Below are 18855 nucleotides of genomic sequence, written 5' to 3' on the forward strand. Positions count from 1 at the left end.
AGAAGCAAATTTGGAGTGGGATTATTTATTTTTTGTGAGCGTGGAGTGGTTTTTACGGAGCAGTAGAAAAGGACATGAGTGATTGACATCCGTTCACATACTATGCATCGCTCACCCCCCTTGTTCATCTTTAAGTTTGTGGTGTAGTCATTGCTTTATGCTCTGTATTTCTCACTTTGTTTTAGCAGGTACTGAGGGATGCTGTATTATACCTCTATGTATTCTTTTCAGATCTGCAAACACTTGTTTCTTCTTTGGACGGGACAATCTTAGCTGGGTCATGTTCATTAGACACCAAATAGAAGAAAACAGACAAACCGGGAGGGACTACCTGAACTTGTCCAATAAACTCTTGTTTTAGTTTTTCATTGCAAAACATTTTGTGCTACTGTATGCACTAATGAATGTTGGTAGAACATGGCGCTTGTAATGCCAGGGTACTGGGTTCAATTCCCGGGACCATCCATATGTGATGTGTGCATGCATGACTAAGTCGCTTTCGATAAAAGTGTCTGCTAAATGTTATATATTATTATAATATGACCCTGATTGCACAGTGGTGCTCTGTGTGTGTTCTCCTGCAGTTGCTGGTGTTGAAGTACGTGCAGAACAAAGACGTGTTCATGCGCTACCACAAAGCCCATCTGACCCGACGCCTTATCCTGGACATCTCCGCTGACAGCGAAATCGAGGAGAACATGGTGGAGTGGCTCCGGGTACGACCTGTGGGTGGGTGTAGGGCTGTTACGGTGACCATATTACCGGTGGTCACCAATCATGACCGTAGTCAAATTCCACGTGACCGTTTAGTCATTGTAACTAGGCTGCTCTGATGCTGCTGATGGTAATTAGTAGCCTACCAAACTTGCTAATTGCCAGTCGCTAATGGCCTGGTACTCAGCACACTATTGTCCCTCTAGTCATTGATAGCAATGCAAATGTGTTCAAATCAAATACTTAATGAGTGCTCATGTTGCGGAACATTTCTATAGGCTGCAATTGCGTGAGAACAGAATTGACGGCCTCTATTAAAGAGTGTTCCATCAGCTTTCTATAGGCTAGGCCTACTATCTATTTCTAGACTTTCCTAATATTAAGCACATTGCTTCGCTTTACAACAGGAGTATAGTCTACCTGGCTGGCATGAAAATGAACCACAGGAAAAGTGTCCTCCATTCGCAATTCTTCCTATGCCCCCGTTCTGATTAAATAAAACTAATTTCACACATTTAGTATATGTAAAGACCAGATTAAGTTAAGAATAGTCTGATGGGTGACAATATTATCACTTGTGAATGATGCCCAGCATGTGCACTAAGGCAAGAAATGGCGCATTCCTGTTCCTAAATTAGTCGCACAAGTCATGTAGCCTAGCCCATAGGCCTATATGTTTTGATAAGGTTTGTATCAACTAAAGTGGCCAAATAACTGCAAACGTAGCCTATAGGCCTATGACCCCTGGAACACGGTTAGAGAGCACAGAGCCTAGTGGAACGTGTTCTTATAAACTCAGTCATTGCGCAATTCCGTGTGAAAAAAGTTTTGACTGACCACTATTTAAAATAGGATCCCAGCTTTCTTATGCTGCTATATTTATTGCTCAATTCTTAAAATGAAACCCATTAATCTTCTTTGCAACAAGTGTAGCCTAACTGGTATACATAGGTGGCGCGAAAGTTTAAAGTTTGGGGAAGATCATTTTCACCATAAATTAACCTTTACAATAAAGCATTACATGCATAATCTTTGCCGATTTATGTAAGATGGCCTACTATTCATAAGGTGATGAGTAGATTGGATAGTTATAATTTGGGCTAATAATTTAACTCCAGTGTTCAATGCCTGGCTGAGCGCGTATTACGTAGAGTTAGGCCTAGGCTTTATCAGACACGTTTCTTTCTTTGTATAGGGAAAAAATGTGCCTTTTTTATGAACGCATTTCATGCAATTGTACTACACTTTAGAAGAATATTTTTTTTAATAGGACAAATTAAAGGGTAGGCTACTCTGCCGACTAACAAAAAGCTAAATTAAAAACAACTTTCTCCATATAATAGGCCTACGAGAAGGGGAGACACAAATAGAATATGACCTCCATCCAAACTGGAGGTGGAAATGATTGTCCAAAAACAAACTTAAGTAGCACTGACCCAACAATGATAAATAAACCATTTGTTTTCCAAACTGTTTTCCCACAATTGTATTTTGAAATATTGCGATATGCCTGGCTACTTTTCGGACAGTCACAACTCGACAATAGTCTGCTCAAATTGCCTTTCCTTCTGACCTATTGCAAAAATAAAAAAGCTAAATATTCTCTGTGACCAAATCATGCTTTAGTAGTGCAATTTTTTTTATTCCTGTGTAGGCTAATTAGGCAATATAATTTTGGCAGTTTACTTTAGGGAAAGCTTCCCCTAGCCTTATGGTCGCGCCGCCTATGCTTGCGTATTAAAAACGTAACTGCATTCGCATTTTTGCGTGCAGGCTACGGATTACATATTTTGTTTGTGGGCCACTCTAATCAACTAATTCCACATTTGTGCACAGGAAACTGAGTAGAGCTCATGCCTTTCATGCAACTTTTTTCAAATCCTTATTAGTCCCATCATGCCGCCTTAGGCAATATAGTCTGATGTTTAATACATTCTAACATTTGAAGTTACATAAATAACTCTAAATTAAGCATATAGGAGGACCTGTTTCTTTGTTAATTGCTCAACACTGAATAGCCGCATGTGCGCACTCCCTCGCAAGTTTTGGGGAGAAATGTCCTTTCTATTTTATTCAGCTATTTTCAATTGTATTCTTCATACTATAATGCCACGGAATTCTAAGCAAATCTTGTCTGCTAATTTAGTGTAGCTCACATTCATATGGCGTAGCCTACCACAGCCCTATATGGGTACTTGCATGTGTGCCGGTGTCTTATGAGAAGGAAAATGGGAGGAGATGGGAGATACTGTGTGTGCACATGCTGCCTATTTGTGCGTTTGATCCACCTCACGTACTTAAAATTATACCACGTCGCCAATGTCCCCTACCCTTGATTGCAGGAGGTAGGCATGCCCGCTGACTACGTGAATAAGCTGGCTCGGATGTTCCAGGACATCAAGGTGTCCGAGGACCTCAACCAGAACTTCAAAGAGTGTCACAAACACAACAAGCTGGCCCTATCAGGTAAACCAGGTAGCTGTATGTAACTAATTATAAGATCTATAATTATTATTCTATTTAGCAAATGCTTTTATCCAAACCGACTTATAACAGTGAGTGCATACATTAGGCTTCCCCAACTGGCGCCCCGTGTACCGAATTTGGCCCGCGGGTGGTTTTATTTGGACCCCCATGTTTTCTGAGAAAAAAATGTAAGCAAGGTTTAAAATGATTGTTTGAGTCAAGTATTATATCGGTTTGGGATTCTTGCGGTCAAATCATTCCGGCCCCCGACGTTTTCGTATTGTAGACCTGCCAACCTGCACACATTTTGTGTACCATGCACACAATTTGAGGTCAAATTACGCTGGTACGAAAACTACAATTTAAAATACTCATAGGTTTCTATTTGGCACATTGTGTTTGACTCAACTGTCTGAATTTGGAGCTGAGCCAATCAGGAGAGGTGACAATCATTAGCTCTCCACTCCGGCCCTCATAGTACTATTTTCCTCCCTCCAGCTGCATGGCAGGAGCTTATTTATTACGGAAACCGTTTACCGTAATGAACGGAAGCAAACTGAGTAAAACAAGGGTTTCTCTTGGTCAAATTCAGGTAGGTTCCTCCCCATTCCGTTTGCTACTGTTTTTAGAAAATGTTTGCAACAGAATCAGCGTAATTATTTCGCCTCACCTCTCCCCTTCGTCCGTTGATACCACTGATGTTAGGAAAAAAGGTAGGGAAAATTAACTGTTTGCCAAATACATTTTCTAAAATTGTACAGTGCCTCCGGAAAGTATTCACACCCCTTGACTTTTCCACATTTGCTTGTTGCAGCCTGAATTGAAAATAGATTCAATTTAGTTGTTTTTGTCACTGTCCTACACCCACTACCCCCACAATGTCAAAATGGAATTATGTTTTTAGAAACTTTTACAAATGTAATGGAAAAAATGTAAAGTGGGAATGTCTTGTCAGTAAGTATTCAACCTCTATTGTTATGGCAAGCCCACAGATTCAACCACAAAGACCAGGGAGGTTTTACAATACCTCGCAAAGAAGGGCACCATTTGGTAGATGGGTAAAAAAAAACATGAGGCCAATGGTGATTTTTAAACCAGTTAGTGTTAAATGCCTGTGGTAGGAAAAAAACTAACACTGGATCGACATTGTAGTTACTCCACAATACTAACCTAATTGATAGAGCGAAAAGGAAGCTTGTACAGAATAAAAATATTCCAAAATATGTATCCTGTTTGCAACAAGGCATTAAAGAAATACTGCAAAAAACTGCTATGTTTGGGGCAAATACAACACATTGCGGAGTACCACTCTCCATATTTTCAAGCATAGTGGTGGCTGCATCATTTACATTTACATTTAAGTCATTTTATGGGTCTGATTGTAATTGTTAAGGATGGGAGTTTTTCAGGGTCAGCACTAAACGGAATGGAGCTAAGTATAGGCAAAATCCTAGAGGAAAGCCTGGTTCAGTTTGCTTTCCACCAGACACTGGGAGATTCATTCACGTTTCAGCAGGACGATCACCTAAAACACAAGGCCAAACATACACTTGAGTTGCTTACCAAGAAGACTGTGAATGTTCCTGAGAGGCCGAGTTACAGTTTTGACTTAAATCTATGGCTACACTCAATTTCATAGAGCTTGAAGAATTTTGAAAATAAAAATGTGCAAATGTTGCACAATCCAGATGTGGAAAGCTCTTAGAAAGCTTTTGCCCAGAAAGACTCACAGCTGTATTCACTGCCTAAGGTTATTTCTAACAGGCTCTTCAAAGTGGCACTGCATCGCTGTGTTTGAGGCATCACTATAGCCCTGGTTTCGATCCCAGGCCGTTTTCACCAGGAGACCCATGAAGCGGCGCACAATTGGCCCAGCGTCATACCTGGGTTAGGGGTGTGTTTGGCCGGCTGGGATTTCCTTGTCTGTTTCCTTGTCCGCGCTCTAGGGACTTTGTGGCTGGGCGCCTGCATGCTGACTTTAGTCGCCAGTTGGACGGTGTTTCCTCTGACACATTGGTGTTGCTGGCTTCCGGGTTAAGCAGCAGTGTGTCAAGAAGCAGTGCGGCTTGGCAGGGTCGTGTTTTGGCTCTTGACTTTTACGTGGAGTCTCAGCGATGGGACAAGACTAACTACCAATTGGATATCACGAAATTGGGGAGAAAAATCAAGATACACTATAGTGTTACATTGGTATTACTTTTTTTTTAACAAATATTTGACAACTTTGACATTTAGTATTTTGTGTAGGTGGTTGACAGAAAATGAAATCTATTTGAATTCCACTTTAACACAACAAAGTGGATAAAGTATTATTTTCATGTTTGTGCTTTTTTTTAGTTAAGACGTCATTACGACTAAGGTAGTTAGCTACAAAATTTTAGTAAACTAAGCGAGAACACTTTGCCCGCACATGCTTTCATTGCCGCAACAGTAGTAGGTGCAAGCACATTGACGAGCAAGGGAACGTGTGGTGCTGCGGTAGTTCAGTTCGTCACTGTATGGAAGGAAACAGACATGGCAGAGTTGTTCTGCTAATACCTTCCTTCACAGAAAGTTATGTTAGGCCTTACTAATCATTAACAGTCTATGTTAATTTAATCAGTTGCTCTGTCCTCTTGATATAGAGTGCATTCGGAAAGTATTCAGACCCCTTTTCTCACATTTTTATGGTGCACATTTTATAAAAAAATAAACTGAAATCACATACGTATTCAGACCCTTTACTCAGTACTTTGAAGCACCTTTGGCAGCAATTACAGCCTCGAATCTTGGGTATGACGCTACAAGCTTGGCACACCTGTACTTGGGAACTTTCTCCCATTCTTCTCTGTGGATCATCTCAAGCTCTGTCAGGTTGGATGGGGACCGTCGCTGCACAGCTATTTACACGTCTCTCCAGAGACGTTTGAGCAGGTTCAAGTCTGGGCTCTTGAAGGGCCACTAAAGGACATTCAGAGACTTGTCCTGAAGCCACTCCTGTGTTGTTGGCTGTGTGCTTACGGTCGTTGTCCTGTTAGAAAGTGAACCTTCGCCCCAGTCTGTCTTGAGCACTCTGGAGCAGGTTTTCATCAAGGATCACTCTGGGCTTTGCTCTGTTCATCTTTCCTTCGATCCTGACTAGTCTCCCAGTCCCTGCCGCTGAAAAACATCCCCACCTCATTATGCTGCCACCACCATGCTTCACCGTAGGGATGGTTTCAGGTTTCCTCCAGACGTGACACTTGGCATTCAGGCCAAAGAGTTCATTCTTGGTTTCATCAGACCAGAGGATCTTGTTTCTCATGGTCTGAGTCTATAGGTGCCTTTTGGCAAACTCCAAGCGGGCTATTGTGCTTTTTACTGAAGAGTGCTTTCCATCTGGCCACTCTACCATAAAGGCCTGATTTGGTGGAGTGCTGCATCGATGGTTGTCATTATGGTAGGTTCTCCCATCTCTAAAGAGGAACTCTAGAGCTCTGTCAGTGACCATCAGGTTCTTGGTCACCTCCCCGACCAAAGCCCTTCTCCCCCGATTGCTCAGTTTGGCCGGGGCGGCCAGCTCTTGGAAGATTCTTGCTGGTTCCAAACTTCTTCCATTTAAGAATGGAGGCCACTGTTCTTGGGGACCTTCAATGCTGCTCACATTCTTTTGGTACCCTTCCCCAGATCTGTGCCTTGACACAATCCTGTCTCGGAGCTCTATGGCCAATTCCTTTGACATCATGGCTTGGTTTTTGTCTGACATTCACTGTCATCTGTGGGACCTTTTTAATAGACGCGTGTGTGTGTGTGTGTGTGTGTGTGTGTGTGTGTGTGTGTGTGTGTGCTTTTTCCAAATCATGTCCAGTCAATTGAATTTACCACAGGTGGACTCCAATCAAGTTGGAGAAACATCTCAAGGATCAATGGAAGCAGAATCCACCTGAGCTCAATTTTGAGTCATAACAAAGGGTCTGAATACTTATGTAAGTAAGGTATTTCAGATTCCTTTTTTTTTTTTATATATATACATTTGCAAAATATTCTATAAACCTGTTTTCCCTTTGTCATTATGGGGTATTGTGTGTAGATTAAGGAAACAATTATTTAATACTTTTTGGAATAGGGATGTGACATAACAAAATGTGGGGTCTGAATAGTTTCTGAAAGCACTGTAGCTGGACGTCAACAGTAGTCTGCTAATTGAATATGTTGTGTAAATTCTTACACAGGGACACTCAAAGTCAATTTTAAATAAATCATAGTTTGTCAGCACGTTGGAGAGGTTCCAACTCAATACACCATAGTACACATGTCAATCAGGAGCTCTTCCTGGGCAGTCCCAGCAGTTGTCTTGTATATGGAAATACACAGACAAGTAGTTGTATTTGCATAATTCATTAATCATTACTGTTTTGTTCATCCATGTGACAGACCAATACTGTTTCATAACATGTGACCGACCAATATCTCACGAGGCTTCTCTCTAAGCTGAGACCTTTAAACTGAGATCTTTCGTTTGTTCTCAAAACAAGGTCTGTGTGTACTGCCAAATTGCAGCTACTGATAGTGAGGATTTGTACAGTCAGCCACTTGCATGAAAACCGATATTGTTTTATAGAACAGCACATAAATAGAACACAGAAATTTCTTATAAGAAAAGCACAAACATAAAATGTTCCATTACATTCCACCCTCTTCTCATGTGTGATAACCATTACATTTTAATGTAAGCATTTCGATTTGAGCTTCTATATCAAAATATTTTATACTCTAAAGTAAGGGAAATCGGCACAGAAAAAAAGGACATTTCAAACCCTTCATTCTGGGTTGTACAATCTGATTAGTATGGTAATTCTATAATCATAGTAAAGGTTCTACTTTATTAATGGGAGTGAGTATCAAAAATGCACACGCATGCACAACGGATCTGTAGATTGAGGTGAATAAATCTCTCAATGTTAACCATTGTTTCTATATTTCTTACCACAATCGGGTTGCATTTACCTTTTGTTTATCACAATTCTGCTGAGATCTTCAAAAGGTATGAGCGCAGTGTTCCACATAATGTAAACAGGTTAAAGGTTTAGATGACCTTACCCTCAACTTGTTAAAAGAGAACCTTCAATCATTACTCATCGTCCGTATCTACAGGGGGAAATGGGGGCTCATCCAGAGTTGGCATTTGTTTCACCATCCTCTGGAGTAACAGAAAACATGCTGAAATCTCATCAGCCAGAGAGGCACAGATCCCCTTACATCAAGTTAATAACATTTCACAGGGAAGCGAGAGAACACATTTTATAACAGTTTCACACCAACCTTGATTAGACTGAGATTGGGGCAAGGTTATCCCAAGCTACAATCTAGTCTATTTTTAGGGCACAGCTCTGTCTCTAGAAGCCTTGCCTTTCTAAATCCATAATTATTGATATATTATGAATGACAGTGCTTCACGTTGGTTCGATCACTTTAATTTAAGTAATGACTTATTAGGCTAAGAATGCATTGAGATAAATTACTATACATTTTGCAGTGTGCAGACCTCCACAATCAACCTGATACCCCAAATAAACAATTTTGGACAAGCTTAAGTCAATTACGGGCACGGTTGAACACCTCCCTTCACGGGACTCATTCTTCCTTTCCTGGCGTTGCATGTTCTTCAATATAGTGTTCATTTTGTCCTTTTAATGGCACATGTTCAAAGTGGATGGCCCTTGATAATGTCTCTCACCTGATAAAACGCCACTGTCCTTTACAGTCTTTGTCCATTTTCCTACTAGTACACCAGCAGCATCAGAGAAGTTTGGACTGGATCTCTCCATGCTCACTCCACATGGACCCATGTCGCACTCCTGAGAGAAAAAGCATGAGAGAAGGCAGTTGATAGCTTTGGCTGCTGTGTACAGGTTGCTGGCTCAGACTTGGGTCTCACGGTAGAAGTGGTGAAGGACCATACTGAATGCCATTTTCAGCCGGTTGAAGGGGATGTTGAGGTTCACACTGTTCTCAGCCTAATTATCTTCCATGCATCTAGATCCCATCTGGTCACCTTCACTATAACCTTGAGAGAGGATAGACCAGAACAACCGTTTAGTTTAGAATGACAACACACAGTTGAAATCATTTCTCCCCCTCCTTACTCCCCTGTCATCTTGGCAATCTCACTGCGGCGTTACAGGGCAGAGGGCTAAGCCTTAGGGAGAAATCCCGATCATCCAGCGGACACAATCGGGTGAGAATTGTTATTGAAGCAGGACAAAAACAAAGAAAATAAAATCAACAGCAATACACATATCACTCGAAGTGGGGAAAACTTCAATGCATTTGAAATAACTGTCATCCATTACCAACATCTCTTTTTCCCTTTTACAGGCAAGCATGTGAAGAAAATCAATTTGCATATTTGCCAAAGGGCCCCAGGGGACTGGTAATTCCCCATATGTACACTTGACTCGCATCGTGATTCATGCATCCCCCCAAAAAATGCTGAATGTTAAATCAAAAATAATTTGATATTTTAATTTATCTCTTGATGAATCCCATAAGATAATGGTAAAATAGACAAGTCAGCTCTCTGTCCTTCTCGTGGTCCGACTCACACACAGGACTATTGATAAACTTCTTAATTATTTGTTTTCACGTAGCCCATTAAAAAAAAATGTCTCCTGTCTTTCTCGTGAAGGTGATCAGGCCTCACCAGGAGGTCAGAACAGAGGTCAGAACAGAGGTCAGAGGTCAGTCAGCCCTATTGAGTGTTTGTTTTCCTGTACCTCAACCATTATTTTCAGACATTTCAAACATTTTGTCTCAGGTTTGCCTTGGGTTTTTCAGTACATTTCTTCTAATCAAGAGAAATTACGTGTGCAACCAAAACTCTGACAATAGAAATGTTCATTTGTGTACAACATCCTTTCTAACCCATGAAAAACCACATAAAAAGACCCCACACTTCTAAATCACAGTATTAACCACTAACAAATATTAATTAATAGGTGGGTTGTGTGTGGGTGCTGGCATGTATGTGGCAAAAATCATAGGGTAAATGCAAACAAAATGGCTAGGCCTTGCTTAATTTGGGAGGTCCCTTAACAGCTGCTTCTGGGTTAGGCACCTGCCTTTAAAAGGGAGAGATACAGAATCATTGATAAACATGAAGAAAAAAACTTGGTAGTGGACATTCCATTAGTCTTGGAAGAAAGAAAATAAACATGTACTTTTCACTATGCTACATTTGAATCAGTCCTAAAATCATTAGTCGAGTTTACTGCATCTTGGGCAGGAAGTCTCAAACCCATGCGTATACAGAATTATACTTCAGACGCATCTGATGATACGGTGTCCTGTATGGCTTGGGCACCTTCTAAAGTAAACAACTCTCTTGTAATCTTGATCTTTTTGACCTGTTGCATTAACATACAATTCTGTACAAACTGTCCCATATTTCCCCACTGTGTGTGCGTGTGCGTGTGCGTGTGTGTGTGTGTGTGTGTGTGTGTGTGTGTGTCTCACAGCCTATTCGAGTTCAGTGTGTACTGGCGGCTATCTATTGTTCCACAGGAAGGTTATCGCTAATCCAAACAGCAGATGACTTAAACACGGGAGCAGTGGACCAGGCCTTGAAGAGTGAGCAGCCTCTAATCTAATATCAGTCCCAATGCTCAATCCCTCTCTTACTCCTTCAAATTACTAAAATATTGCATTATTGGATTGCTATCTGAAAGCCAGTTATCATTCACTTTGTTACTTTCACTAATCTCCATAATGTGTTTCCTTCAATAAAACCCTTCTACTCTTTCCAGCTAAAAAAACACATTCTCAATCACTACTCCTAATACACACGGATCAATCTCAAACAATCTTCTGCTTTTCCCTCTATTGCAAGGTTTTAAAACAAAACAAACAACTTTCTCCATATTGGAAGGCATTTTTCTTTTTAGTATACCTTAGAAAAGTTACTCTGGTAATAAAAATTCTCTGGATATTCACTTTCTGCGTCCAATATTTATTAAATGTCTATTTTAAGATTCATATGCAATGCTTTGGAGGGATCAATATAAATTAACTGGATTGGCACGGTCTTAGTCCCGAGTAGATGTCGCGCTCCGTCCATAATAAGTCTGGCATCTGAGACAACGGAAACATGCCGTCTCCATTTTGCGTACACACAAATTTAGTTTAGAGGGTCATTTGGGATGTCAATAAACTCCATCGGGAGTACAATAAATTGTAGCCTTTAGTTAACAGAAAATCGTGTTCAAAGGACTACTCTGAACAGAATACTTTTTACTCCACTTACATATGTCTACATTTGGGTATGCAGGTTGTAGATTATTTTTCTATTCATGCTTCTCATGATCATAATAACCCATTATACTCAATATTATGTTACTTTATCTCTAGTAACCTATTATGCATTTGTGCTACATCACAAATTCCTCCTACACCAGTGTTCTATTCATACAGGAGTTTAAATATTTACACTAGTTCTATTTAACAGCATATTCGGAAATAGTTATCTCATATCTCCATACGTAATAACGTTATACCTCAAACTCCACTGATGAGACATGGTATCCTCTACCTGTAGATCCAACGGCGGTGTTGGACAGACCCCTAGATAACGTTATAGATCAGCTCACACAGAACTGGTTGTGGTGTTCATTCACCTCTTTCCCATCTATGCTAGTCCCCTGACAGCTCTCATTCACTCAATACTTAATAGCTCAATTTCAATCCTCTTATTTTCCAAATTTCTATCAGCTCTTATCCAAATATCAATCTTCCAGCTTATCCCATATCTCACAATCACACAACTTTCACATTCACTTAGTACTATTCCCAAGCACACATCTCGTTACCCACATGCATCGTCAATGGTTCTCAACTTTCGTTACTTTCTATGCACATAACACCCTGTACTCAAATACCTTGTGTTATTTTGTAGTGGCTGCAGACAACAGACATTTCTTCTAAATGCCTACAAACCGATGTCAGCAGGGCTTTCCATGGTACTGTTACGGACTCGCTCAAGTCTTAAAACTGTTATAGTCTTCTCTCTAAGACTATGGGTACTTATTTTATGCATTACTCGCCATGATTTTCATTTTTTTTTAAATACAGATTCATTTAAATTTCCTTACTGAAATCAGTTGCCGTCCCTCAATTGTTCGCGGATGATGTCTCTTCCTGGGCAGCTCACAGTAAGGGTCTGGTCTGGGCGGGTCCTCGTACTCTTTTGGTCAGACGGGAATTTCCCTCGTGCTTCATAAAATGTGCCACCGGTTTTATCAGTTATGCTGTTCGTTGACGCCAAATTGTCATGGAAATTCAATCTTAAATTAATCATTGTAAAGGCAAAAAAGGCCATGGTGGCGAAGTAAATACAATATAGCAAGTAAAACACTGGAATGGTAGATTTGCAGTGGAAGAAAATGGAAAGTAGAAATAATGGGGTGCAAAGGAGCAAAATAAATAAATACAGTAGGGGAAGAGGTAGTTGTTTGGGCTAAATTATAGATGGGCTATGTACAGGTGCAGTAATCTGTGAGCTGCTCTGACAGCTGGTGCTTAAAGCTAGTGAGGGAGATAAGTGTTTCCAGTTTTAGAGATTTTTGTAGTTCGTTCCAGTCATTGGCAGCAGAGAACTGGAAGGAGAGGCGGCCAAAGGAGGAATTGGCTTTGGGGGTGACCAGTGAGATATACCTGCTGGAGCGCGTGCTACGGGTGGGTGCTGCTATGGTGACCAGTGAGCTGAGATAAGGGAGAACTTTACCTAGCAGGGTCTTGTAGATGACCTGGAGCCAGTGGGATTGGCGACGAGTATGAAGCGAGGGCCAGCCAACGAGAGTGTACAGGTCGCAGTGGTGGGTAGTATATGGGGCTTTGGTGACAAAACGAATGGCACTGTGATAGACTGCATCCAATTTATTGAGTAGGGTATTGGAGGCTATTTTGTAAATTTAATCGCCGAAGTCGAGGATCGGTAGGAAGGTCAGTTTTATGAGGGTATGTTTGGCAGCATGAGTGAAAGATGCTTTGTTGCGAAATAGGAAGCCAATTCTAGATTTAACTTTGGATTGGAGATGTTTGATGTGAGTCTGGAAGGAGAGTTTACAGTCTAACCAGACACCTAGGTATTTGAAGTTGTCCACATATTTTAAGTCAGAACCGTCCAGAGTAGTGATGCTGGACGGGCAGGCAGATGAAGGCAGCGATCGGTTGAAGAGCATGCATTTAGTTTTACTTGTATTTAAGAGCAGTTGGATGCCATGGAAGGAGAATTGTATGGCATTGAAGCTCGTCTCAAGGGTAGTTAGCACAGTGTCCAAAGAAGGGCCAGAAGTATACAGAATGGTATCGTCTGCGTGGAGGTGGATCAGAGACTCACCAGCAGCAAGAGCGACATCATTGATGTATACAGAGAAAAGAGTCGGCCCAAGAATTGAACCCTGTGGCACCCCCATAGACACTGCCAGAGGCCCGGAGAACAGGCCCTCCGATTTGACACACTGAACTCTATCAAAGAAGTAGTTGGTGAATCAGGCGAGGCAATCATTTGAGAAACCAAGGCTGTTGAGTCTGCCGATGAGGATGTGGTGATTGACAGAGTCGAAAGCCTTGGCCAGGTCAATGAATACGGCTGCACAGTATTGTTTCTTATCGATGGGGGTTAAAATATCATTTAGGACCTTGAGCGTGGCTGAGGTGCACCCATGACCAGCTCTGAAACCAGATTGCATAGCGGAGAAGGTGCGGTGGGATTCGAAATGGTCGGTAATCTGTTTCTTGACTTGGCTTTCGAAGACTTTAGAGAGGCAGGGTAGGATAGATATAGGTCTGTAGCAGTTTGGGTCAAGAGTGTCCCCCCCTTTGAAGAGGGGGATGACCGCAGCTGCTTTCCAATCTTTGGGAATCTCAGACGACACGGAAGAGAGGTTGGACAGGCTAGTATTAAGGGTTGCAACAGTTTGGGCAGATAATTTTAGAAAGAAAGGGTCCAGATTGTCTAGCCCGGCTGATTTGTAGGGGTCCAGATTTTGGAGCTTTTTCAGAACATCAGCTGACTGGATTTGGGAGAAGGAGAAATGGGGAAGGCTTGGGCGAGTTGCTGTGGGGGGTGCAGTGCTGTTGACCGGGGTATGGGTAGCCAGGTGGAAAGCATGGCCAGCCGTAGAAAAAATGCTTATTGAAATACCTCAATTATGGTGGATTTATCGGTGGTGACGGTGTTTCCTAGCCTCAGTGCAGTGAGCAGCTGGGAGGAGGTGCTCTTATTCTCCAAGGACTTTACAGTGTCCCAGAACTTTGAGTTTGTGTTGCAAGAAGCTAATTTATGCTTGAAAAAGCTAGCCCTAGCTTTTATTACTGCCTGTGTATATTGGTTTCTAACTTCCCTGAAAAGTTGCATATCACGGGGGCTGTTCGATGCTAATGCAGAATGCCACAGGATGTTTTTGTGTTGGTTAAGGGCAGTCAGGTCTTGAGAAAACCAAGGGCTATATCTGTTCCTGGTTCTAAAGTTCTTGAATGGGGCATGCTTATTTAAGATGGTGAGGAAGGCATTTAAAAAAATAACCGGGCATCCTCTACTGACGGAGTGAGGTCAATATCCTTCCAGGATACCCGGGCCAGGTCGATTAGAAAGGCCTGCTCGCTGAAGTGTTTCAGGGAGCGTTTGACAGTGATGAGTGGAGGTCGTTTGACCGCTGACCCATTATGGATGCAGGCAATGAGGCAGTGATCGCTGAGATCTTGGTTGAAAATAGCAGAGGTGTATTTAGAGGGCAAGTTGGTTAGGATGATATCTATGAGGGTGCCCGTGTTTACAGCTTTGGGGTGGTACCTGGTATGTTCATTGATAATTTGTGTGAGATTGAGGGCATCAAGCTTAGATTGTAGGATGGCTGGGGTGTTAAGCATGTCCCAGTTTAGGTCACCTAGCAGCACGAGCTCTGAAGATAGATGGGGGGCAATCAGTTCACATATGGTGTCCAGAGCACAGCTGGGGGCAGAGGGTAGTCTATAGCAGGCGGCAACGATGAGAGACTTGTTTTTAGAGAGGTGGATTTTTAAAAGAAGAAGTTCAAATTGTTTGGGTACACACCTGGATAGTAGGACAGAACTCTGCAGGCTATCTCTGCAGTAGATTACAACACTGCCCCCTTTGGCCGTTCTATCTTGTCTGAAAATGTTGTAGTTAGGGATGGAGATTTCAGAGTTTTTGGTGGTCTTCCTAAGCCAGGATTCAGACACAGCCAGGACATCCGGGTTGGCAGAGTGTGCTAAAGCAGTGAATAAAACAAACTTAGGGAGGAGGCTTCTAATGTTAACATGCATGAAACCAAGGCTATTATGGTTACAGAAGTCATCAAAAGAGAGCGCCTGGGGAATAGGAGTGGAGCTAGGCACTGCAGGTCCTGGATTCACTTCTACATCGCCAGAGGAGGAGTAGGATAAGGGTACGGCTAAAAGCTATGAGAATTGGTCGTCTAGGACGTCCGGAACAGAGAGTAAAATGAGCAGGTTTCTGGGGGCGATAAAATAGCTTCAAGGTATAATGTACAGACAAAGGTATGGTAGGATGTGAATACAGTGGAGGTAAACCTAGGCATTGAGTGATGATCAGAGAGATATTGTCTCTAGAAACATCATTGAAACCAAGTGATGTCATCGCATGTGTGGGTGGTTGAACTGAGAGGTTGGATAAGGTATAATGAGCAGGGCTAGAGGCTCTACAGTGAAATAAGCCAATAAACACTAACCAGAACAGCAATGGACAAGCCATATTGAAAGTTTTACATTTTAGTCATTTAGCGACTTACAGTAGTGAATGCATACATTTCATACATTTCATTTCATGCATTTATTTTTATTTATTTATTTATAATTTTTTTTGTACATTGCAGAGAGGCATGCTTAGCCAAGTGATCAAAGGGGTCCAGTGAGTAGAGGTCGGTTGCGGTCACGGCAATTCAGACAGCTAGCCAGGCCATGGGTAGCAAGTTGGCAGAAGATGGTCTGTTATTAGCCACCTCGTGCGTTTCCGTCGGTAGTTTAGTGGGATTCCGTGTGGTAGAGGGGACCAATCCAAATGGCAAAATAGTTATAGTGGCCCAAGAAAATTGGTCGATAGACCTATTCAGATAGCAGCCGATAAGACAGCTAACGATTAGCTGGCCGCAGATGGTCGTTCAGGTTACGTCGCGACCGACCAATACTGGTTCATAACATGTGAAAGACCAATATCTCATGAGGCTTCTTCTCTCTAAGCTGAGACCTTGAAACTGAGATCTTTCGTTTGTTCTCTAAACAAGGTCTGGGCGTACTACCAAATTACAGCTACTGATTGTGAGGATTTGTAGTCAGCCACTTGCATGAACACAGACATTGGTTTATAGAACACAGAAATGTGTTATAAGAAAAGCACAAACATTTAAAATTCCCATTACACCCTTTCAAATTTTCTCCACATTTTCATAGTTTTTTTTATACTGAATGTTGTCTGATCTTCAAACCTAATTTTAGATAAAGGGAACCTGAGTGGCAAAATAACACTTATTTCATTAAATTATGCAACACCCAATGCCCCAATGTAAAAAAAGTAATTGCCCCCTTACACTCAATAACTGGTTGTGCCACCTTTTTTAGCTGCAATGACTCCAACCAAATGCTTCCTGGAGTTGTTGAATAGTCTCATGTCGCTGTGGAGGAATTCTGGGCCCCTCTTCCATGCAGAACTGCTGTAACTCGGCGACATTTGTGGGTTTTCAAGCATTAACTGCTCGTTTCAAGTCCTGCCACAACTCTATTGAGATTAGGTCTGGACTTTTGACTAGGCCATGCTTTTTATCAATTTTCATGAAGACTTGTGTGTGTTGGATCATTGTCTTGCTGCATGCTTCATTTCAGCTACAGCTCACAGACCGATGGCCTGACATTGTCTCTGATACAGAGCAAAATTCATGTCCTCCAGAAAGTTATACTTTTGACTTATCTGTCTATAGAACATTCTTCCAAGAAACTTGATGATCATCCAGGTGCTTTTTGGCAAATTTGAGTCAACTCTTTGGATGACATGGGTCCCATTTATGCCTGGTGAAGACCAAACACTGCATTCCACAGTAAGAACCTCATACCAACGGTCAAGCATGGTGATGGTTTTGGGATGCTTTGCTGCCTCAGGACCTGGACGACTTGCCTCAATAGAAGGAATCATGAATTCTGCTCTGTATCAGAGAATTCTACAGAAGAATGTCAGACAATCCATCTGGTGAGGTTGGCAGGTCTTGTATTTCTGGTTCAAGCAGGAATCGAACCTGTGTACCTGTATATTTTGGGGGTATAATGTTTGTATGTGGCTGGATGAGACCTAGTGAAAAGCAATACAACTACTATTGATACAGTCCTTAATGTTTTTGGAATTCCGCTTGGAGTTTGCACTATTCCACTGGCTCCACTACCAGTACCCCTAAAAAAAGCACAGCTCAAGTACTTGAAAGTGTATATTATATAATTAAATAGAACACTGGAATGGACATGGGCTTTTCAGCAACGTGACGAAAAATGACATCTTGATCAGGCAATCTTTCATTCTAGAAACTGATCAAATGTGGCAAATATATTGTATAAAACAATGAATTAATAGTTATACTAGTGTGTGTGACATAATGAAATCCCCTTCGCCCTCTTGTGCAGCGGACTCTGTCAACATCAAGATCCTGAATGCGGGGGCATGGTCGCGGAGCTCAGAGAAGGTGTTTGTGTCACTGCCCACCGAGCTGGAGGACCTGATCCCCGAGGTGGAGGACTTTTACAAGAAGAACCACAGTGGCAGAAAACTGCACTGGCATCACCTCATGTCCAATGGCATTGTGAGTATAAAGCACCACCACCCACACACACAAACACAGGAGTGCCTAGGGGGTGGGTCAGCCTCTTGCACCTTCACCCCTCCAGACTCCTCTCTGTCCAGACCATAGAGATTAGAGGTCGACCGTTTAATCGGAATGGCCGATTTAATTAGGGATGATTTTCAAGTTTTCATAACAATCGGTAATCTGCATTTTTGGACACCGATTATGGCCGATTACATTACACTCCATGAGGAGACTGCGTGGCAGGCTGACTACCTGTTACGTGAGTGCAGCAAGGAGCCAAGGTAAGTTGCTAGTAAGCATTAAACTTATCTTGTAAAAAACAATTAATCTTAACATAATCACTAGTTAACTACACATGGTTGTTGATATTACTAGTTTAATATATAATCGATGCGGTGCCTGTTAATTTATCATTGAATCACAGCCTACTTCGCCAAACGGGTGATGATTTAACAAGCGCATTCGCGAAAAAAGCACTGTCGTTGCACCAATGTGTACCTAACCATAAACATCAATGCCTTTCTTAAAATCAATACACAAGTATATATTTTTAAACCTGCATATTTAGTTAATATTTCCTGCAAACATGAATTTCTTTTAACGAGGGAAATTGTCACTTCTCTTGCGTTCTGTGCAAGCAGAGTCAGGAAATATGCAGCAGTTTGGGCTGCCTGGCTCGTTGCGAACTGTGTGAAGACCATTTCTTCCTAACAAAGACCGTAATTGATTTGCCAGAATTGTACATAATTAAGACATAACATTGAAGCTTGTGCAATGTAACAGCAATATTTAGACTTAGGGATGCCACCCGTTAGATAAAATACAGATCGGTTCC

The 18855-nt window shown here is 41.8% G+C and overlaps 1 protein-coding gene across 7 annotated transcripts in view; it reads left to right on the forward strand.

Annotated features, from left to right (window-relative positions):
- Positions 1-18855, forward strand: part of LOC106567583 (cullin-5) — a 55786-nt gene that overhangs the window by 13758 nt on the left and 23173 nt on the right. For 4 of the 7 annotated variants that reach the window (XR_014380132.1, XM_014137082.2, XM_082960282.1 and 1 more), the window contains exons 13-16: positions 585-716; positions 3057-3180; positions 10702-10767; positions 17839-18014. Coding sequence is in view for 6 of the 7 variants with exons in the window: in XM_014137082.2 (XP_013992557.1) it covers positions 585-716; positions 3057-3180; positions 10702-10767; positions 17839-18014 (498 nt within the window). In the remaining variant the exon portion in view is untranslated. Of the gene's footprint in view, positions 1-584; positions 717-3056; positions 3190-10701; positions 10768-17838; positions 18015-18855 lie in introns of all 7 variants that reach the window. The other 3 variants (XM_014137080.2, XM_014137081.2, XM_082960283.1) reach the window with 2 other exon arrangements.

Source organism: Salmo salar, chromosome 13 (genome assembly GCF_965601325.2).
Source record: "Salmo salar chromosome 13, fSalSal1, whole genome shotgun sequence".
Classification (NCBI taxonomy): domain Eukaryota; kingdom Metazoa; phylum Chordata; class Actinopteri; order Salmoniformes; family Salmonidae; genus Salmo; species Salmo salar.